We start from the raw sequence: 22,167 nt of genomic DNA, 5'->3' as shown, positions 1-22,167 counted from the left end.
CCAGAAAACCAGAGAGGCAAATGGCCGCTCCGGGTCAGAGCCCCAAACATGCCACTTCTATGATGAGCTGCATGCCATTTTAGGGGGTTCAGCCACCACTACCCCAGCTCTGTTGTTTGACTCCTTCAATGGAGATGGAGGCAATACGGAAGCAGGTTTTGGGGACGAAGAAGATGATGATGAGGAGGAGGTTGTAGATAGCTCACAGCAAGCAAGCGGAGAAACCGGTTTTCCCAACAGCCAGGAACTGTTTCTCACCCTGGACCTGGAGCCAGTACCCCCCGAATCCACCCAAGGCTGCCTCCTGGACCCAGCAGGCGGAGAAGGGACCTCCGGTGAGTGTACCTTTTAAAATACTATACATGGTTTAAAAGCAAGCATGTGAAAGGATTACTTTGTTCAGGCATTCACGGCTCTCCTGGATGTACTCCCAAAGCCTTTGCAAAAGGTTTCTGGGGAGGGCAGCCTTATTGCGTCCTTCATGGTAGGACACTTTACCACTCCAGGCCAGTAACACGTACTCGGGAATCATTGTAGAACAAAGCATTGCAGTGTATGTTTGCTGGCGTTCAAACAACATCCGTTCTTTATCTCTCTGTGTTATCCTCAGGAGAGTGAGATATAATTCATGGTCATCTGCTTGAAATAGAGTGCTTTTCTTCAGGGGACACTCAGAGGAGCCCATTCCTGCTGGGCTGTTTGCCTGTGGCTAAACAGAAATGTTCCCCGCTGTTAGCCACAGGGAGGGGGGAGGGTTGAGGGGGTAGCCACGCGGTGGGGGGAGGCAAAATGCCACCTTGTAACGAAAGCACATGTGCTATGTATGTAATGTTAACAGCAAGGTTTACCCTGAAAGAGTGTAGCCACTGTTTTATAAAATGTGTCTTTTTAAATACCGCTGTCCCTTTTTTTTTCTCCACCAGCTCCATGTGTTTCAATGATCACAGGATCTTCTTCCCAGAGGCTAGTGAAGCTTAGAAAGAAAAAAAAAACGCACTCGAGATGAAATGTTCTCTGAGCTCATGCTGTCCTCCCACACTGACAGAGCACAGACGAATGCGTGGAGGCAAATAATGTCAGAGTGCAGGAAAGCACAAAATGACCGGGAGGAGAGGTGGCGGGCTGAAGAGAGTAAGCGGCGGGCTGAAGACAGGGCTGAAGCTCAAATGTGACGGCAGCGTGATGAGAGCAGGCAGGATTCAATGCTGAGGCTGCTGGAGGACCAAACCAGTATGCTCCAGTGTATGGTTGAGCTGCAGCAAAGGCAGCTGGAGCACAGACTGCCACTACAGCCCCTGTGTAACCAACCGCCCTCCTCCCCAGGTTCCATAGCCTCCACACCCAGACGCCCAAGAACACGGTGGGGGGGCCACCGGCCAACCAGCCACTCCGCCACAGAGGATTGCCCAAAAAGAAGGCTGGCATTCAATAAATTTTAAAGTTGTAAACTTTTAAAGTGCTGTGTGGCATTTTCCTTCCCTCCTCCACCACCCCTCCTGGGCTACCTTGGTAGTCATCCCCCTATTTGTGTGATGAATGAATAAAGAATGCATGAATGTGAAGCAACATTGACTTTTATTGCCTCTGCAAGCGGTGATTGAAGGGAGGAGGAGAGGGTGGTTAGCTTACAGGGAAGTAGAGTGAACCAAGGGGAGGGGGGTTTCATCAAGGAGAAACAAACAGAACTTTCACACCGTAGCCTGGCCAGTCACGAAACTGGTTTTCAAAGCTTCTCTGATGCGTACCACGCCCTCCTGTGCTCTTCTAACCGCCCTGGTGTCTGGCTGCGCGTAACCAGCAGCCAGGCGATTTGCCTCAACCTCCCACCCTGCTATAAATGTCTCTCCCTTACTCTCACAGATATTGTGGAGCACACAGCAAGCAGGAATAACAGTGGGAATATTGGTTTCACTGAGGTCTAAGCGAGTCAGTAAACTGCGCCAGTGCGCCTTTAAATGTCCAAATGCACATTCTACCACCATTCTGCACTTGCTCAGCCTGTAGCTGAACAGCTCCTGACTACTGTCCAGGCTGCCTGTGTACGGATTCATGAGCCATGGCATTAAGGGGTAGGCTGGGTCCCCAAGGATAACTATAGGCATTTCAACATCCCCAACAGTTATTTTCTGGTCTGGGAATAAAGTCCCTTCCTGCAGCTTTTGAAACAGACCAGAGTTCCTGAAGATGCAGCGTCATGTACCTTTCCCGGCCATCCCACGTTGATGTTGGTGAAACGTCCCTTGTGATCCATCAGAGCTTGCAGCACTATTGAAAAGTACCCCTTGCGGTTTATGTACTCAGCGGCTTGGTGCTCCGGTGCCAAGATAGGGATATGGGTTCCGTCTATGGCCCCACCACAGTTAGGGAATCCCATTGCAGCAAAGCCATCCACTATGACCTGCACATTTCCCAGGGTCACTACCCTTGATATCAGCAGATCTTTGATTGCGTGGGCTACTTGCATCACAGCAGCCCCAACAGTAGATTTGCCCACTCCAAATTGATTCCCAACTGACCGGTAGCTGTCTGGCGTTGCAAGCTTCCACAGGCCTATCACGACTCGCTTCTCAACTGTGAGGGCTGCTCTCATCTTGGTATTCATGCACCTCAGGGCAGGGGAAAGCAAGTCACAAAGTTCCATGAAAGTGCCCTTACACATGCGAAAGTTTCGCAGCCACTGGGAATCACTGCAACACTATGCGGATCCACCAGTCTATGCTTGTTTCCCGAGCCCAGAATCGGCGTTCCACAGCATGAACCTGCCCCATTAGCACCACAATGCATGCATTGGCAGGGCCCATGCTTTCAGAGAAATCTGTGTCCATGTCCTGATCACTCACGTGACCGCGCTGACGTTGCCTCCTCGCCCAGTATCGCTTTGCCAGGTTCTGGTGCTGCATATACTGCTGGATAATGCGTGTGGTGTTTAATGTGCTCCTAATTGCCAAAGTGAGCTGAGCGGACTCCATACTTGCCTTGGTACGGCGTCCACACAGAAAAAAGGCGCGGAACGATTGTCTGCCGTTGCTTTGATGGAGGGAGGGGCAACTGAGGACACGGCTTACAGGGTTGGCTTCAGGGAGCTAAAATCAACAAAGGGGCTGGCTTTACATCAAGGAGTATTTCAGGCAGGACTTCACGGAGGGTTCCAATAAGAAATGGTGCACCTAAGTTATTGTTCTTATTGGAACAAGGAGGTTAGTCTGGCCTCTGATTGATACATGGCTAGATTTACCTCGCTGCACCTTCTCTGTGAGTGACTGCAGTGTGACCTAGAGGAATGAGTCCCCTAGACATGGGAGGGGGGGAAGCAAATGAGTACAAAACAAATCTGGTCTATTTCTTGTTTTGATCCACTCCATCTATCTTTTACATCTTTGGCTGGCAGCAGACGGTGCAGAAGGACTGCATGCCATCCACATCTCATAGCTGCTCGGCAGAAGATGGTACAGTACGACTGCTAGCAATCCGTATCACCTGCCTGCTCACCATAAGACGGTTCAATAGGACTGACTGCAGAACTAAAGAGAATGACCTCGTCAAGTCACTCTAAATTTAGTCTCTGCGCTCATGTCTGCCCAGGCGCTCCCAGCCAACGTGGCCAGGAGCACCTCGGACATGACGAGGACGGCTACCAGTCGTACTGCACCGTCTGCTGCCAGAAGGCAATGGGTTGCTGCTACTGTGTAGCAATGCCGTACCGCGTCTTCCAGCACCCAGGAGACATACTGTGACGGTTACCTGATCGGGCTCCATGCTTGCCGTGGTATGGCATCTGCACAGGTAACTCAGGAAAAAAGGCGCGAAACGATTGTCTGCCCTTGCTTTCACGGAGGGAGGGAGGGAAGGGGGGCCTGATGATATGTACCCAGAACTACCCGCGACAATGTTTTAGCCCTATCAGGCATTGGGATCTCAACCCAGAATTCCAATGGGCAGCGGAGACTGCAGGAACTGTGGGATAGCTATCCACAGTGCAACGCTCCGGAAGTCGACTCTAGCCTCGGTACTGTGGATGCACTCCGCCGAGTTAATGCACTTAGAGCATTTTCTGTGGGGACACACACACTCGAATATATAAAACTGATTTCTAAAAAACCGACTTCTATAATTTCGACCTTATTCCGTAGTGTAGACATAATATTAGAGTATCTACATCAGTGACTTCCAAATGATCATGGTATTTCAAGATCTCCTACACATTTTGTTGCTAACTTCTACTACAGTAGCCTCGGCTTGAGACGGACATGTACTAGCAGTTTTTAAACTTGTCAACTGTCTCATAGAACCCAGGCCTAACTTTCCTGATGCTTATACGTATATGTTGACACTCAAGAGGCATACTATCACCAGCTGATGTTGGTGAGCTGGCAGTCCATGTGGAATACAGATGCTTTCTTTTCCCTTTAGATGAAAAATCTGGAACACCTTCATCATCCAACTCTTCTACAACATATGATTCATTTACACTTATACCTTCATCTGACTTCTCATCAGTTTTGTAAGTCTCTTCTTTGACTTCACTTGCTTCTTTTTTTTCTGCAATTTTTCTCAAGTGCTCCAGGCACTGGAGTTTTCTTCTTTCCATCATCTTAATTTCTTTCTTGTCCATGATATCTTTATGGTATATTTTTCTTTCACTTCTTTGATCTTCAAGAAATTTCCACTCAACGTCTGTCATTTTTATACCACTGCATTGTTCCATCTCATTTCTTATCACTGTGTCTGTACAAAATATGTCAAAGAGCTGTTCTGAACTCCTGTTGAATGTGTCTGCCTTTTCTGTAAATGACTGATTTTGTCTCTCCTTTCTAGTTTGATAGAGTTTTGTGAATTCTTCATACATTTTGAGAATATTAGTCTTTATATTTTTTGTTGCTATGGTGTGTAAGTTGCAAAACAGCCAGTGTTCCTGCAGAAGTTCAGCAAGCAATTGGGCTGCATCTTCTTTTGACTGTTGTGCTTGCCCAACTCTTTTGCGTTGCAACAGATACAACATGTTCTGAATGACATCCTTATTTGTAGGCAGAATTCCTTGGGAAAATTCTGATGACTCTACATAGTCAATGTTTCCTAGAGTTTTCTTTGCTTTAGATCCTGTATCCAACGGCTCCATCACTATTCTTTATTGTCTTGTAATTTTAACAACCTGAAAGTAAAATGAAACTCAAAATTAGATTTTTGCAGCAAGAACAAACATCAGAACAGGCTGAGAAAAGGACAAAGTTTACATGAAAAAAGACATTCTAAGATATTATGGTATACACAGATACTGTTGGATAGCTACTCTCTTAGATCAGTCCATCTAGATGTCTGCACAATGAAACTGTCCTGCTGGTCTAACTTCTTTATATAATGTTAATATTTATTATTTGGTTAGTTTTGTCACTTTTTTGACTGAATTTCTTAAATATTAGCTTTTCAATATTACAAATGCTCAATCCATTGTGCTTCAACTTTTGAAACACAAAGAACTGAGTGTGTCCACACTAGCCACTCTGAAACAGTCTGAGCTTTACCCTGCATCTACACTAGGGCTGCCTTAAACTGATGCATCTGTAGAGTGGATGGGCTGTGATCTCAAAGAAGATCCAACCTCCTCACCCCACCCTTTAAAATGCATCCTGGCCACATCATCCAACTACTGCCCCTAAAGTATCCAATCCCCCTATAAACCTCAAAATACCCACAGGATCTGGTGCTGAACACTCTACAGCAGGGGTGGGGAAACTTTTTGGCTCGAGAGCCACATCAGGGTTGCAAAACTGTATGGAGGGGCGGGTAGGAAAGGCTGTGCCTCCCCAAACAGCCTGGCCCTCGCCCCCTCCAGAACTTCCAACTCATCGAAGCCCCCCTGCTCCTTGTCCTCTGACTGCCCCCTGGAACCCCTTACCCCTTATCCAACACCCCCCCCCCCCCCGCCATGCTGCTCAGAGCGGCAGGACTAGCAGCTGCGCCGCCCAGCCGGAGCCAGCTGTGCTACCCACACAACAGCATGGGAGGGAGGACAGCAGGGGAGGGCTGGGGCTAGCCTCCCTGGCCGGGAGCTCAAGGGCTGGGCAGGACGGTCCCGTGGGCCAGATGTGGCCCGCAGGCCGTGGTTTGCCCACCTCTGCTCAACAGTGACACTGTTGAATCCTTTGCAAAAAATTATTCATCGTCATCAAAAGATGATGTTGCTCTGTTGGACTTAAACAGCTCCGACAAAGCAGAGCCCTAATAAGGCACTTTCTTTTGGCCCCGGGGGGGGAGGGGGTATGGAGGTGCGGGGGACTGCTGTCAATGGAATCCAAGCATCTGTATTATTTGGTTCATCAGCCGTAAGTCATGATTTGGCACCTGTACTTGCAGCTGGTGAGCCACAGTTGGCTCAGTTTGGGACATCTGGTGGCCAGGACAAGAGGTATGACTGAAGTGGGGGCAGGGCATTTCAGGGATGAGGGTTAATGGGGTGGTTCATGGGCAGAGGGGAACATTTAACAGGAGACTGTATACTCTGGAGGCCACTGCTAGGAGGGGGACCCCAGAGGGAAATGTGTCAGAAGTTCACACCTGGATTATTAGCTTAGAATGTCTATGCAGGAACCCTTAGTTGAACATGGAGCTTCTGGAGGGAGTGGGGGACCACTTCTGGGGAAGAGTACTCTGAGGAAGTCATGGTTTGAAAGGGGACTCTTAGCTGGCAACTAAGGAGGCTCACTGGCTGAAGGGCCTGTCACTTCTAAGCTGTGTCAGTCAGTAATGCACAATTGTGCCAATGTTCATGCTGGATTGATCCCCAATTGATTGAAGTATTACCCCTAAAAATTTCAGGCAGAGCATACTCTAATTGTTACATAACACTGGTTGAAGCACTTCTGTACATGGACACAAGGTGCTTTTCACTTTATTAAGGGGGAACAATCTACATTAACCCTGGTACATTTTTCTAAAGGTGACAAAACCCGTGTGTGGGGTAGGGTTACCAACTTTCTACTCTCACAAAACCAAACAGCCTTGCCCCACCTTCTACCCCACTCCTCCTCCGAGGCCCAGCTTCCGCTCCCTCCATCCCCCCTCCCTCTGTCGCTCACTCTCCCCACCCTCACTGACTCGCTCATTTTCACTGGGCTGGCTCAGGGGGTTGGAAGGGGGTGAGGGCTCCATCTGGGGGTGCAGGCTCTAAGGTGGGGCCAGAAATGAGGAGTTTAGGGTGTCGAAGGGGGCTCTGGGCTGAGGCAGTAGATTGGGACATGGGAGGGGGTGAGGGCTCCAGCTGGGGGTGTGGACTCTGGGCTGGGGCCAGGGATGAGCGGTTTGGAGTGCAATCCGGGTTGGGGAGGGAGGGAGCCAAGCAGTTCGGAGTATGGGAGGGGGCTCCAGGCTGAAGTGTGGAAGGGAGTGTGGGCTCTGGGCTGGTGGTGCAGGTTCCAGGGTGGGGCCAAAAATGAGGGGCTCTGGGCTGGGGTGCCGTAGGGAGCTCCAGGCTGGGACTGAGGGGTTCAGAGAGCTGGAGGGGCAAGGGGTTGAGGAGCTGGTGCTTGGGGTGGGGGCAGCACATGGAGCCCCCTGGCTGCCCCTACACCTAGGAGCCGGGGGGGGGGGGGGGGGGGCAGGGGACATGCCGCTGCTTCTGGGAGCTGCACGGAGCCACGGCAGGCAGGGACCCTGCCTTAGCCCTGCTGCACCGCTGATTAGACTTTTAACAGCCGGGTCAGCAGGGTCCCTTTTCAACCAGGCATTCCGGTTGAAAACCACACACCTGGCAACCCTGGAGGGGGACGGAGAGAAAGGGTCAGCTGCCCTGGTTTTGGTGGAGCCAGGAGTGTGAGTAGGACCCCCTTGCTTCACAAACACTGTTAGCAACTACTGCAATTTTAGTGCAAGTTTTGTGCCTTTTGATGTCTGTAAAGCCCCAGCTGCTCCCGGACTCTAGTGATTCCATGAGAATCTGCATTCATTACATGCCAAGAACGGTTCTAGAGTGCAATGTGCAGAGAAAATCTGACAGCATAACATGAAAGCACAAAACCCCGACATTCGGGGGGAAACCCATTTGTTACTAACATCCAGCTCCTGATCTGTAAAGCCTGGGAACTGGCCCTACGGTAGATTAGGTGGGTGGAAGCACAACCCAGGGCCCCTAGAGGCAGGAGAGCGCCTCAGGCCGGTCCTATGCCCCTGCCATCCATGCCCCCCCAGCGCGGCCCTGACACCTCCCCTCCGCCCCCGCATTGGCTGCTCAGCACGGACCCCGGAGGACGCTGTGGGCTCGACGTGTTAAAGCCCCGCAGGTTCCTAGGCCCGAGCCGTGTGCCCTGACCCACCCCGGCCCAGCCCCTCGGCAGATCTCGCCGCCATCTTAGAGACGGCTCTATGGAGTTTGCGCAGCTCTGGGGAGAGAGGGCGGAGAGCAGGATTACCTGCGCCATCTTGGAGAGGGGCAGCGCGGGAGCAACACCCCCTTCCGGGAGTTCCGTTCTAGCCTGGCCTCTCTATGGCCTAAACCGGAACTGCTGCTCTTGCTGCGTCTTCTCCTATCGCGTCTGCCCGTCTTGTCTTTCCGCCCGGCCCAACTCTGTGACCGGCGTGGACAGAGCTTCTGCTCTAACGTACGGGAGCGAGTAATCACGGCTACTTGCGGCAGCTTCTGCCCGCCCCTGCGATCGGCCCAGGCTGCCTTCGGCGGGCGGCGCAGGTAAGGGGGAGAGGACTTTGCCAAAAGAGCAGCCCCTGCCCCTAGACAAGACGATGATTGGTCGGTGCCTGGGTATTAACTGTTGGTAACCAATGACCACTCCCTGAGGACCAGTGAGTTGATTGGTCAGTGCCTGGGTATTAGTGCTAGTAACCAATGGCTGAAGGACAGGGAGCGGATTGGTTGGTGCCTTGGTATTAATAGTTGGTAACCATTGACTGCTGCCTGAGGGGCAGTGTGCTGATTGGCCAGTGCCTGAGTATTAGTGCTGGTAACCAATGGCTGCTCTCTGAAGCATAGGGTGGGTTCGTTCCAGTACGACCCACTGATGAACCAGTACTGAGCACGGTGTCTGAAGGAGAAGTTGGCTGGATAGAGTTGGACTGAATTAACTGTCCCTAAGCTAGGACCAAGGACTTGCTGCTCCAGGTCTTAACAGTGGGCTCAGCTGGACATATGCAGCTCTCTCTCACTACACTGATCAGACCCAATCTGAGGGCAGCCATATGGCTCACTGGTAGCCATATGGCTCATTGCAGCAGTAATAGTGGTGTTTGGTATCAGGGCTCTTTTTTCTGTTGCTGGTATTTCAAAGGCCTTCCTCATACTCTCAAGCCAGGCATTTGCTGACCATTGCAGCCTGGTCCAGCTGGATGAAACAGTAGAGCAGAGGTGGGCAAACTACGGCCCATGGGCTACATCCGGCCTGTGGGCCTGTCCTGCCCAGCCCCTGAACTCCTGGCCTGGGAGGCTGTCCACCACCCCTGTAACCATGCCGCCATGCGGCGCAATGCTCTGGGCAGTGCAGCTGCAGAGCCTGGCCTGACCCGGTGCTCTGTGCCACGCGGCTGCCTGTCCTGGTGCAGCCGTGCTGCCAGCCACTGGTGCTCTAGGCAGCATGGTCAGGGAGCAGCAGGGGAGGGGGTTGGATAGAGGGCAGGGGAGTGCATATGGGTTGGGGCAGTCAGAGGGTGGGGAATGGAGGGGTTGAAAGGGGGCAGGGGTCCCGGGGGGGCAGTCAGGAAGGAGAGGAGGGGTTGGATGGGGTGGGGGGGCAGTTAGGGACAAGGGGTCGTTAGAGACAAGGGGTCTGGGGGCAGTCAGGGAGAAGGAGTGGATGGATGGGGCAAGAGTCCCAGGGGGGCAGTCAGGAAGGAGAGGAGGGGTTGGATGGGGTGGTGGGAGCAGTTAGGGACAAGGGGTCTGGGGGCAGTCAGGGAGAAGGGGTGGATGGATGGGGCAGGGGTCCCGGGGGGGCAGTCAGGAAGGAGAGGAGGGGTTGGATGGGGTGGTGGGAGCAGTTAGGGACAAGGGGTCTGGGGGCAGTCAGGGAGAAGGGGTGGATGGATGGGGCAGGGGTCCCGGGGGGGCAGTCAGGAAGGAGGGGGGGTTGGATGGGGTGGCAGGGGGGCAGTTAGGGGCAGAGGGTCTGGGGGCGGTCAGGGGACCGAGAGCAGGGGAGGTTGGATGGGGCAGGAGTCCCGGGGGGGGCCATTGGGGGTGAGAAGCCGGGGGGGTCGGGCCCTGGCTGGTTGGGGAGGCACAGCCTCCCCTAACCAGCCCTCTATACAATTTCAGAAACCCAATGCGGCCTTCAGGCGAAAAAGTTTGCCTGCCCCTGTAATAGAGCCTCAGAATTATGAACTGACCAGTCAACCATACGTCCCATTTGATACCAAAAGTACACAATCAGGCAACAGGGGGAGAGGCGGAAGCAAATACAGTATAGTACTGTGTTAAATGTAAACTACTAAAAAAATAAAGGGAAAGTTTTGAAAAATTTGATTTGGCAAGGTAAGGAAACTGTTTCTGTGCTTGTTTCATTTAAATTAAGATGGTTAAAAGCAGCATTTTTCTTCTGCATAGTAAAGTTTCAAAGCTGTGTTAAGTCAATGTTCAGTTGTAAACTTTTGAAAGAACTGTAATGTTTTGTTCAGAGTTACAAATATTTCAGCTTTACGAACAACCTTCATTCCTGAGGTGTTCGTAATTCTGAGGTTCTACTGTATATCTGATGCAATAACTAGGAATGTTTACAGAAGGATGGGATGAGTTTGGAATTAATAAAGACAATTAAAATGACCACTTCTGAAGGTATAAAGTACAAGACGCAGAAGCACTAATTACATGAGTCTAGCAGGTAAAACATTAAACAAACACTATCACTATCACCACTTGTTTGGTGGCTGTAGTTTTTTCTTTTCCTTTGTGTGTCTGTAAAATGTTCTAGGTGTTTAATTCAAAAGGCCTTGGTCTACATTTCACAGAGAAATAAGAATCTTTTAAAACTACTTTAATTTGCTAAATCTTAGCTGGCACACTGTCTGCAGTCTAATTACAGATAGAACCATAAATGTTGATAAAGGAAGGTGAAAATGAGATAAAATGTAAAATCTGAGAAATGCCATAGAAGATTCTCTGTCAGTATTGGAGACAAGACCGCTGCTGTCTTCATGCTTAGATAAGGGAAGCTTTAGTCTCTCTACTGTGGATATGGTTTAATCAATTAATGATAAAAGCCAGTAAAAGAGAAGCAACTACTGATTTAGCAAATAATTAAAACAGCTGTTCATTTTCTCCAACGGAAGAATAAGATGCCACTCAGGGGTTTAAAATTGCCACTTTCAAAGTATTTTCTCTTTTAATATGTTTAGTATGGCTCACTGTTCCTATTTAACGTGATCAATCAGAGAATTTTTTTCTCATCAGGACTGTCAAATGACTAAAAAAAAATCACAATTAATTGCAAGATTAAAAAAATAGTTACAATTAATCGCACTTTTAATTGCACTGTTAATAATAGAATACCAATTTAAGTTTATTATAAATATTTTGGATGTTTTTCTACATTTTCAAATATATTGATTTTAATTACAACACAGGATACAAAGTGTACAGTGATCTTTATACTATTATTTTTTATTATAAATATTTGCACTGTAAAAAAGATAAAAGAAATAGTATTAAGGTTTAAGAATCTGAAGTGCCTTCCAAAATCTGAGAAAGATGAGGTGTGGAATATAATGTCAGAAGTCTTAAAAGAGCAACACTAGAACCCGGATCATCAAAAAAGAAAATCAACCTTCTGTTGGTGACTCAGATGATGAAAATGAAGGTGCATAAATCCACACTGCTTTGGTTTGTTATTGAGCAGAACCTGTCATCAGCATGGAATCATGTCCTCTGGAATGGTGGTTGAAGCATGAAGGGGCATGGGCGGAGAGTATAATAGGCCGGGGGAGGCTCAGCCTCCTGTGGTGCTGCCGGGGCCACCGGACCCTCTGTTGCAGGGTTTTGGAGGGAAGTTTTTGATTTATTATGCCCCATGCAGGTTCCGGGGCAGCTGAGGAGGCGGTATGTGCTATTCAGCTTCCCAGGTTCATCAGTAATCTCCCTGAACTGTGGGGCATACTAATGTTTAACACATCTGGCACGTAAATACCTTGTAACCCCAGCTACAAAAGTGCCATGCGAACTGTTCTCATTTTCAGATGACATTGTAAATCAGAAGCAGGCAGCGTTATCTCCTGTAAATGGATATAAACTTGTTTGTCTTAGCGATTGGCTGAACAAGAAATAGACTGACTGGACTTGTAGGCGCTAAAGTTTTCCAATGTTTTGTTTTTGAGTGCAGTTATGTTAAAACAAACAAAACCTACATTTGTAAGTTGCATTTTACAATAAAGAGATTTCACTATCATACTTGTATCAGGTAAATTGAAAAATACTGTTTCTTTTGTTTATCTTTTTTACAGTGCAAATATCTATAATAAAAATAATATAACGTGAGCACTTTGTAATTGAAAGCAGTATATTTGAAAATGTAGAAACATACACAAATATTTATAATACATTTAAATTGGTGTTGTATTATTGTTTAACAGTGCAATTAAAACTGTGAGCAGCCACTGCTCTCCAGCTGCCCAGCTCTGAAGACAGCGCTGCCACCACCAGCAGCAGCAGCACAGAAGTAAGGGTAGCAGTACCACAATTCCCCTACAATAACCTTGCGACTCACCCCTCCCCAGCTTCTTTTTGGGTCAGGACTAGGGTGACCAGCTGTCCAGTTTTCGACCGGAACACCCAGTCGAAAAGGGACCCTGGCGGCTCTGATCAGCACCGCCGACTAGGCTGTTAAAAGTCCTGTCAGCGATGCTGCGACGCTAAGGCAGGCTAGTCCCTACCTGTCCTGGGGCACTTCTCTGCGCCCCAGAAGTGGTCAGCAGGCCCAGCTTCTAGGCAGGCGGGTCATGGGGCTCCACGCGCTGCTCCTGCCCCAAGCACCAGCTCTGCGCTCCCATTGGAAACCGGGGACCAGCCAATGGGAGCTGCTGGGGCGGTGCCTGCGAACAAGAGCAGTGCGTGCCATGGAGCCTCCTGCCCTTCCCCGCCTAGGCACTGGGCCTGCTGGACACTTCCGGGGTGCAGCATGGAGCCAGGACAGACAGGGACTAGATTCATAGATATTTAGGCCAGAAGGGACCATTATGATCATCTAGTCTGACCTCCTGCACAATGCAGGCCACAAAATTTCACCCACCACTCCTAAAAAAGACCTCACACCTATATCTGTGCTACTGAAGTCCTCAAATTGTAGTTTGAAGACCTCAAGGAGCAGAGAATCCTCCAGCAAGTGACCCGTGCCCCATGCTACAGAGGAAGGCGAAAAACCTCCAGGGCCTTCCAATCTGCCCTGGAGGAAAATTCCTTCCCGACCCCAAATATGGCGATCAGCTAAACCCTGAGCATATGGGCAAGATTCATCAGCCAGATACTACAGAAAATTCTTTCCCGGGTAACTTGGATCTTACCCCATCTAAAAACCCATCACAGGCCATTGGGCCTATTTACCATGAATATTTAATTACCAAAACCATGTTATCCCATCATACCATCTCCTCCATAAACTTATCGAGTTTAATCTTAAACTAGCCTGCCTTATCCCTGCTGCTCCGCTGACAGGGAGCCGCCCAAAGTAAGCTCCAGCCCTAACCCTTCCCCCCCAACCCAGAGCCCCCTCCTGCACTCCAAACCCCTCATCCCCGACCCCACCCCAGATCCCGCACCTTGAGCTCAGAGCCCATACTCCCTCCTGCACCCCCGAACCTGCACCCCCAGCCCAGAACCCTCAGTGAAGATTTTATATATAGTCTTAGATGACAAGTGAAAGTATTTGGTACTCTTAACTGTATCCTTAGTGAATATTCATATCCTCACTCATTTTGCTTTAATCACTTCCTGTCTTAATACTGCCATTCCTCTTTTTTATATCCAAGTACAACTTAGTATCCACATGATATTATGGTAGCCAGACTATTCTCCTATTTAAAAAAGCCAGGATCACTCATTCTCTGATATCTCATTCAGATTTGGCCCTTGAAGTGTTTAACTGGTCTTGGGACAGATTCAGATTCTACAGAAAGGAAGCTTTCATGTTTTAAATAAAAACTTCTGGTTCTTATGGTTATGAATAGAATTTGCCAAACGTGAAGCAAGTGTAACGGTTCTCAAAGTGATCTTGGAATCTGCAGAAAGCCTGAAACAAGGCTTTGAGAGGTGTGAACTGTTCCAGTCAACTCAGTGGCATTTTAACTCTTAAGACTGATTATGACCCTTTTAACAGCCAGATATTAAAACAGTGTAGGTGTGCAATTGCATGCCTAATTTACACAATTACTGCAATTATATGTGTCAAGGTTCCTTCCCCACTCTGAACTCTAGGGTACAGATGTGGGTACCTGCATGAAAACCTCCTAAGCTTACTTTTACCAGCTTAGGTTAAAACTTCCCCAAGGTACAAACTATTTTACCCTTTGCCCTTGGACTTTCGCTGCCACCACCAAACGTTTAACCAGTTACTGGGAAAGAGTAGTTTGGAAACATCTTTTCCCCCCAAAATCCTCCCAACCGTAGCACCCCACTTCCTGGGGAAGGTTTGGTAAAAATCCTCACCAAACTCTTGGATCTTAAGAACAATGAAAAAGCATTCAGTTTCTGAAAAGAAGAATTTTAATAGAAGTAAAAAGAATCACCTCTGTAAAATCAGGATGGTAAATACCTTACAGGGTAATTAGATTCAAAACATAGAGAATCCCTCTAGGCAAAACCTTATGTTACAAAAAGACACTAAGACAGGATTATCCATTCCTTTCAGCACAGCGTATTTTCTCACCCATTTAAACAAACATAATCTAATGCATATCTAGCTAGATTACTTACTAAGTTCTAAGTTCTAATTCCTGTTCTGTCCCTGGCAAAAGCATCACCCAGACAGACCGAGACCCTTTGTTTCTCCCTTCCCCCAGCTTTTGAAAGTATCTTGTCTCCTCATTGGTCATTGTGATCAGGTGCCAGCGAGGTTATCCTAGCTTCTTAACCCTTTACAGGTGAAAGGGTTTTTCCTCTGGCCAGGAGGGATTTTAAAGGTGTTTACTCTTCCCTTTATATTTATGACAGCATGCATCAAGAAATTGTAGACAAGTAAGTAGCCTGATAAATGAAGGACAGGTATACCAGGTACTTTTAGGGTCACTGCTGTCGTGTTTTCCTACTGAGTGATGCTGAATGAAACAGTAACTTTACTAACTAAAATCTGAGGTACATAAGACCCATATTGATCTTGGTACAAGCTTCCAGTTGTTACTGGTGGGAACTCTGCTGTAGACTGAGAGCAGTGTATGGCCCTTGATGTGCAGACTTGGCTTACAGACAATCCTTAAAAATATAGTTTAGCCTTCTGTATAGAATGAATAGACATCTTTATTTTGGTTAAACTCTGGTGCGTAGGTATTGCACTACCCCACACCACAGACAAGGCTGCTACAGAGTGAAGGATCAGTGGATCGCAGAGTTCAATAGAAGGTCTCAAAGAATTGTGGAAAAGAATCAGAACCACTTTAGAAAGGTGAGGATATTTTCACAGATGGTATAGGAGAGATGTAGAATGAGAGGGAGGAGAGAGGGTTCCTGATAAAAACCTCCCCAGTCCTTTCTACTAGAGCATTCCTGAAAATACACATCATGTGCCAAGTATAAACAAACCTCTGAACCCTTTTATTAAAACTTCACTGGAAAGGAGAGGCATAAATAATATGCAGAAATGTTACTGTAGAGATATGTTTACTAGGTTACTAGAGAGAGTCAGCATTTCAGCATCTCATCAAGAATTCTGTGATTACGATAAGTTTGCATAGAAACTACAAAATGTTTAGGGAAGAATGAGACAAACTATAGACACTTGTGTTTTATGTAGAAATCATAATATGATCAGGAGACTCGTGTGTGTGTGTGTGTTTGTCAAGCTTAAACTTTTACTGTTCCTACTGATCTTGTATGTAGATTTTTGCAGAATGGAGGGGAATCAAGTGGAAAAAATGGTGCTAACAAAAGATGGGAGAAAAACTGCTGTGGATAAGAAGTGTGATGGGGAAGAAAATAAGTCAGTGGAAAGGTGAGTGAGTGGCTTCTCTATTTTTCCTGAGTTGTGGAGGGGGAGGGGAGAGTGAGAGCATTTTTATAAAAAAGTAGAAGGTTGAATTTTTTCTGAGTTACTGGGAAATCTATGCTTAAAATTCATAAGAACAGTAACAGGTTTTAGGCCTAGATATTCGTGCAGGTCATGATTAAGACTCAGGTCAAAATGTCTGACTTAAGATCCAGTTGTGATCTCTTCTGACATGGTGATGGTCAGGGCTGGGATCTCTCAGTTTTTTTTGGAGGGGGGGTGGTCATTCTGCTCTAGTGCTATGATCTTATATGAGAGAGGAGGAGGGTAATGCTTGCTTCAAATGAAACTTGGTTAAAGCACTATTTTAGGTAAAAAAGACGTGTTCTCTCTGATGGAGCCGTAACGTTCATCGTTTGGGGATCCTGCTGAAAGCTGACTCTCTTCTCCTCTCCTATTCTAACTTTCTCTCTCTTTCTCTTTGCTTCCTTACCTACAGCAAGGTTTACATGGATTACAATGCAACCACCCCAATGGCACCAGAAGTGATCCAAACTGTAACAAAGGCCATGCATGAGGCCTGGGGCAATCCCAGCAGTTCTTACACAGCAGGTAAGAGCAGCTTTTGAAGGAAGGGAAAGAGGTGATCTCAGGAAGGAGAGGGGGAGTTGGGTTCACAGGCAGTCCTGATCATTATGAATAGAAGATTCCACTAGCTGGAAACCTCTTTGAGACTACTCGTGTGCAAATGTTTGCAGGATTAAAGCCTATTATTGTAGAAAATTTATAGTTACAAAGCTGAGCATATGCAGACATGAATTTTAATGCTTTATACATTGTATCATATGTAAGATTTATGTCTACATATGGCTAGTGGCACATGCTACACTAAAGCTTACAGCTAGGGATGTCTGGAAGACAAGAATTCCATTTTGTGAAAAATTTGAAAGTTTCAATATTTGCTTCCATTCAAGTGCAGAATGAAACCAAGACTGTTCTAAATTTTTTGTGGGGCCGGGGGGGGGAAATAGATAAAGAGTAGCAAGAATAGTGAAAAGCAGGGATTTGACATTGGGTCTGCCACAACCCTGATGAGTGCCCTAAACACCAGGGTATTGGCTGTCTGGGGTGGGTTGGTCTCTCTCTCTCTTGCTTTCATCAGAAATTCCATCCTGGACCTGAGAAACCTTCCTGTCACAATTGATATGCTTCCACGACAGGTTTCAGTTTTGATAAATCAGCATTTTCTGACAAAAAAGTCTTTTGTTGAAAAGTTTCTGACCAGCTCTAATTGGAGCCATGCCAAATGTAAATGTTCTGCCATTTTTTAGTTATTTGCCAACAAAAACTTAGAATGTAAGCTTTTCAGGGTGGGAACTGCCTAGCACAACGGAAACCCTAGATGCTAATGCAATGCAAATAAATAATCATACTAATAATTAGTAATTGTTAGGGGGCTTATTCCTTCACCCACTTACTTCCCTGGTCCTTCTCGCATGAACAGAGAGCAACAATACCCGAAGTCCAAAGGTGCAAACAATTCGATGTTTATTGGGGTGAACTTCCAGCAAGCATGATTCCAGTTTCCTTCCTTAGTATCCTCCTTCCCAGCTCTGATACCACAGAGCCTTACACCTGTGTCCCTGTTCCCATTCCTACCCTTAGCCAAACATGATTCCAACTTCCTTACTCCCATTCCCTGTTCCCATTTCCCCCTTTAGCAAAACATGATTCCAATTTTCTTACCCCCATTCCCTGTTCCCATCTCCCCCTTTAGCAAAACATGATTCCAATTTTCTTACCCCCATTCCCTGTTCCCATCTCACACACCCACATGCCCACCCCCTCCCACCCACGCCCACTCACTTCCTCATTGACTACAGATTATATAGTAAAACTTGAGTTCTGCTTAGCTATACGTTAACCAATCATTTTCCTGAAATTTAACTAACCAATCCTAACATATTGTAACATGATTATGTAACCAATTATATCCCACCACCTCAATTAGTTTACACCCAGCAAAATTAATTATACAGCAGACAGGAACAATCACAGAACCAGACAGAGATTATACAGACAAACAACAGCAAAGTGGGAACTATAATGACAAAACAATACAGAAGTGAGGATTTCACATCCCAGCTATTGATAAGTGAGTTCTTGCCAGACAGGATGCTATCAAACTAAGTTTCCTTTTACATTTTCTAGGCGCTTCCCTTTCTCTGGCCTGATAGTGCCTAACAGCCCAATAGCACCTTATTTCAATGTGACTAGTTTGGAATGTGAGGATGTGACCGTTCGCTTCCCAGCTTATGGCTGCCTCTGCTGCTTAGCCAAAGGCCTGAGCCTAAGCACAGGCCACAAACTGTCACAGTAAGAGAAGGCCCTTACACTGGCAGACAGCGGTTTTGATTCTTTCTTTTATACCTCTATCACTAGCCAAGTGATAAGAATACACCTAAATTCTTAGAGTATAGGCCTTTACAGACAGGCCTGAATATCTATATCCTAACAGTAATAAAGGCTGCACACTTTTTAAAAAGCTGGTGCAGTGTAATTTAACCCACTCCTGTAACTCAAAAATGGCAGAGCTGATTGAATTCAATCACTCTAAAGAGAATTTCACCTTGAACTGAGACCAAGCATGATGACTTTCATACAAAAATTAAAGTTTTTGACAGTGTTCATGAACAGTAGAAAAAAGGGTCATAAAAAAAAAAGCTCACCTCAAGAGTCCAGGATTTTCAAAAATGGGTGCCTAAAGATAGGCTCCTAAATCTATATTTGGTTATCTAAATAAACATCCTGACTCTCAAAAAACAAAGAAAGAACAGTGCTTCCAGCAAGTCTCATTGGTGCTCAGCACTATTAAAAGTCAGGCCACTTATTTAGGTGCCTTAATATGGACTTCAGAGTCTAAACTTTAGGCATCCACTTTTGAAAATCTTGGCCCCTAGCTACAGAGTTCATGACCCAGTGAAATTAATAAAAATAAACTTCTAAATAAAAGAAAACTTTCTTATTCTTTCAGATTGGAGATCAGAGAGTTACAGCCTCTGCTTGGTTGTTCAGTGTAGGTGCTGTTAGGACACCCCTTAGTGAGAAACATAAAGTTCAGAAGGACATTTAAATGTCAATTTAAAAAAAACAAACCAACGTTCAAAAAGAGTTCCAGGGAAACAAGTTCACCTACTGTGCTAGCTCGCTCTGACTCTGAAACATTCTAGATACCTCCTTTGTCTTTTCTCTCCCTGCTCCTGTCTGCTAACTGATTCTGTTTGAACTGTGATTTATTTTTAGTTTGTTTATATTTTCAGGTACTGAGCAACTGCACTGAACTTACATGGAGGGGAAGAGCTTCCTCATAAGTCCCATGATTGATATATGGACAGTGCACATATGAAAGAAATATGTCTTTAGAAAGAAGTACATGAAATTTAAGGAGACAATCCTTTTTTGCTGAGTGCAGCTTCTAACTGCAAATGATGGGGATTTCCTGTGTTTGTGATGTCATCTGTATGAAAGTGATTTTTGTTTACTATCACTGTCACCCAAGGACACTCTCTTCTAAACACTCTATTACCTCTCCTTGATCTTTTAATCTCACAGAGAGAAAATCAAATAAATGTGGATAAGAATCCACCTCATACATTCAATCAAACATCTGTGGAAATACATTAAATCCCTTTTAAATGAACTTCTAGTACAAGAATAAACATCCAGTGTTGCATCCTTTCTAACAGTTTTCTACTGTAAATATGTAATAAAAACAACTTGATCAACTGTGTACATGGATCCCGCAGGTAGAAAGGCCAAGGAGATCATAAATGAAGCTCGGGAGAGCCTAGCCCAGATGGTGGGAGGAAGGCCCCAGGACATCATTTTCACCTCAGGGGGCACGGAGGTGAGCGTATAAATCTTAGCCCCAGCCTTTCCGAACAGGATGAGTGCTTATATTGTGGCGTTTGAGAGAACAGACAGTAATGGCTCCTCTTACATGCGGTGATGCACTCTGCAGGGCTGGGGGGAGAGTGGCATACTTAAGTGCACTAAAATGGTGCTCATTAGTTGATCCATGTAGAAATTGCTGGTGCACAATAATGGTTCCATGGTACACTTTAACATCGTACTGTTTCAAACAGCACTGCGTGCTTTTACAAAGACCGATTAATGCCAACTATGCATGTAAATATGATGGGGGTCTAAATTAGCTGTTACCACTCAAGAAAGAGATCTTGGAGTCATTGTGGATAGTTCTCTGAAAACATCCACTCAGTGTGCAGTCAAAAAAGCAAACAGAATGTTGGGAATCATTAAGAAAGGGATAGATAATAAGACAGAAAATATCATATTGTCTCTGTAAATCCATGGTACTCCCACATCTTGAATACTGCGTGCAGATGTGGTGACCCCATCTCAAAAAAGATATATTGGAATTGGAAAAGGTTCAGAAAAGGGCAACAAAAATTATTAGGCGTATGGAACAGCTTCCGTAGGAGGAATAAGACTGGGACTTTTCAGCTTGGAAAAGAGACGACTAAGGGGGGATATGATAGAGGTCTATAAAATAATGACTGGTGTGGAGCAAGTAAATAAGGAAGAGTTATTTATGCCTTCTCATAACACAAGAACTAGGAGCCACCAAATGAAATTAAGGGGCAGAAGGTTTAAAACAAACAAAAGGAAGTATTTTTTCACACAGTGCACAGTCAACCTGTGGAACTCCTTGCCAGAGGATGTTGTGAAGGCCAAGACTATAACAGGGTTCAAAAAAGAACAAGATATACTCATGGAGGATAGGTCTATCAATGGCAATTAGCCAGGATGGGCAGAGCTGGTGACCCTAGCCTCTGTTTGCCAGAAGCTGGGAATGGGCGACGGATGATGGATCACTTGATCCTCTGGGGCATGTGGCAGTCAGAAGACAGGATACTGGGCTAGATGGACCTTTGGTCTGACCCAGTATGGCCATTCTTATGTAATGCATAACACATTAGTGCACTTGAGAAATCCTGCCCCTCAATAGAGTGCATTACCCCACTGCATAGACAAGCCCCAAAACAATAACAAACATAGACTCATAGAAGATTAGGGTTGGAAGAGACCTCAGGAGGTCATCTAGTCCAACCCCCTGCTCAAAGCAGGACCAACACCAGCTAAATCATCCCAGCCAGGGCTTTGTCAAGCTGGGCCTTAAAAACCTCTAAGGATGGAGATTCCACCACCTCCCTAGGTAACCTGTTCCAGTGCTTCACCACCTTCCTAATTAAATAGTTTTTCCTAATATCCAGCCTAGACCTCCCCCACTGCAACTTGAGACCATTGCTCCTTATTCTGTCATCTGCCACCACTGAGAACAGCCGAGCTCCATCCTCTTTGAAACCCCCCTTCAGGCAGTTGAAGGGTGCTATCAAATCCCCCCTCACTCTTCTTTTCTGCAGACTAAATATGCCCAGTTCTCTCAGCCTCTCCTCATAAGTCATGTGCCCCAGCCCCCTAATCATTTTCATTGCCCTCCGCTAGACTCTCTCCAATTTGTCCACATCCTTTCTGTAGTGGGGGGCCCAAAACTGGATGCAATACTCCCCCTTTAGTCTGTTTTTTATTTGAAAGACACAACAATGCAGTCTTTTTCCTCCTCTGTGTGGTAAGTTCCAATTCTCTATGAAGATATAACCACGAACCTGTTAAACTGACAGAAACTGTATACTGGCTTTATAGCATGACCTTTTCCCTTATTTATAACTTGTAAATGGATGTGTTTTGAAATGAGAGCCTGGAGTGAAAACTGTTACCCAGAGATAATGAGCACAAATGACCCCTCCTCTCACAATCTGAAGATGGCCTAACGCCCTTGGTTAAAGGATCTGTTAGAGGAGTTCATTTCCCATTGACATTTTCAGTCTGCCCTAATGATTATGTTTTCACCAAAAGTATTTTAAGCTCTGACTTGCATACAGCTTCGTGAGAAATTGAAAGTAAGGGATTCTGCGCCCTACCCACTGCCCTTGGTTATACCCTCCTCTGGCGGTTTCCCTCTTAC

The 22,167-nt window shown here is 46.4% G+C and overlaps 2 protein-coding genes across 6 annotated transcripts in view; one reads left to right on the top strand and one right to left on the bottom strand.

Annotated features, from left to right (window-relative positions):
* Positions 1 to 270: 270 nt before the first annotated feature.
* Positions 271 to 8,538, bottom strand: LOC125642207 (uncharacterized). Its single transcript, XM_048863146.2, has 2 exons — positions 8,403 to 8,538; positions 271 to 5,149 (listed from the first exon to the last, which is right to left on the bottom strand). The coding sequence occupies exon 2, from the start codon at positions 5,114 to 5,116 to the stop codon at positions 4,253 to 4,255; it is 864 nt and encodes a 287-aa protein (XP_048719103.1). The 5' UTR covers positions 5,117 to 5,149; positions 8,403 to 8,538; the 3' UTR covers positions 271 to 4,252.
* The window catches only part of SCLY (selenocysteine lyase), a 28,275-nt gene continuing 13,837 nt past the window's right edge, over positions 7,730 to 22,167 (top strand). The window contains exons 1-4 of one of the 5 annotated variants that reach the window (XM_075132337.1): positions 7,730 to 7,806; positions 16,016 to 16,127; positions 16,621 to 16,733; positions 19,928 to 20,028. In XM_075132337.1, the coding sequence (XP_074988438.1) occupies positions 16,027 to 16,127; positions 16,621 to 16,733; positions 19,928 to 20,028 (315 nt within the window). In that variant the 5' untranslated portion in view covers positions 7,730 to 7,806; positions 16,016 to 16,026. Of the gene's footprint in view, positions 7,807 to 8,446; positions 8,678 to 15,443; positions 15,582 to 16,015; positions 16,128 to 16,620; positions 16,734 to 19,927; positions 20,029 to 22,167 lie in introns of those variants that run through there. The other 4 variants (XM_048863143.2, XM_048863145.2, XM_048863144.2 and 1 more) reach the window with 4 other exon arrangements.

This window comes from Caretta caretta, chromosome 9 (assembly GCF_965140235.1).
Source record: "Caretta caretta isolate rCarCar2 chromosome 9, rCarCar1.hap1, whole genome shotgun sequence".
Taxonomy (NCBI): Eukaryota; Metazoa; Chordata; order Testudines; family Cheloniidae; genus Caretta; species Caretta caretta.
Note: the sequence above shows the minus strand (reverse complement) of the source record. Positions and strands in the feature narration are given on the sequence as shown.

Bases quoted from the DNA above. Each gene is read 5' to 3' on its own strand.
- LOC125642207 (XM_048863146.2), bottom strand. From the start codon at position 5,116: ATGGAGCCGTTGGATACAGGATCTAAAGCAAAGAAAACTCTAGGAAAC.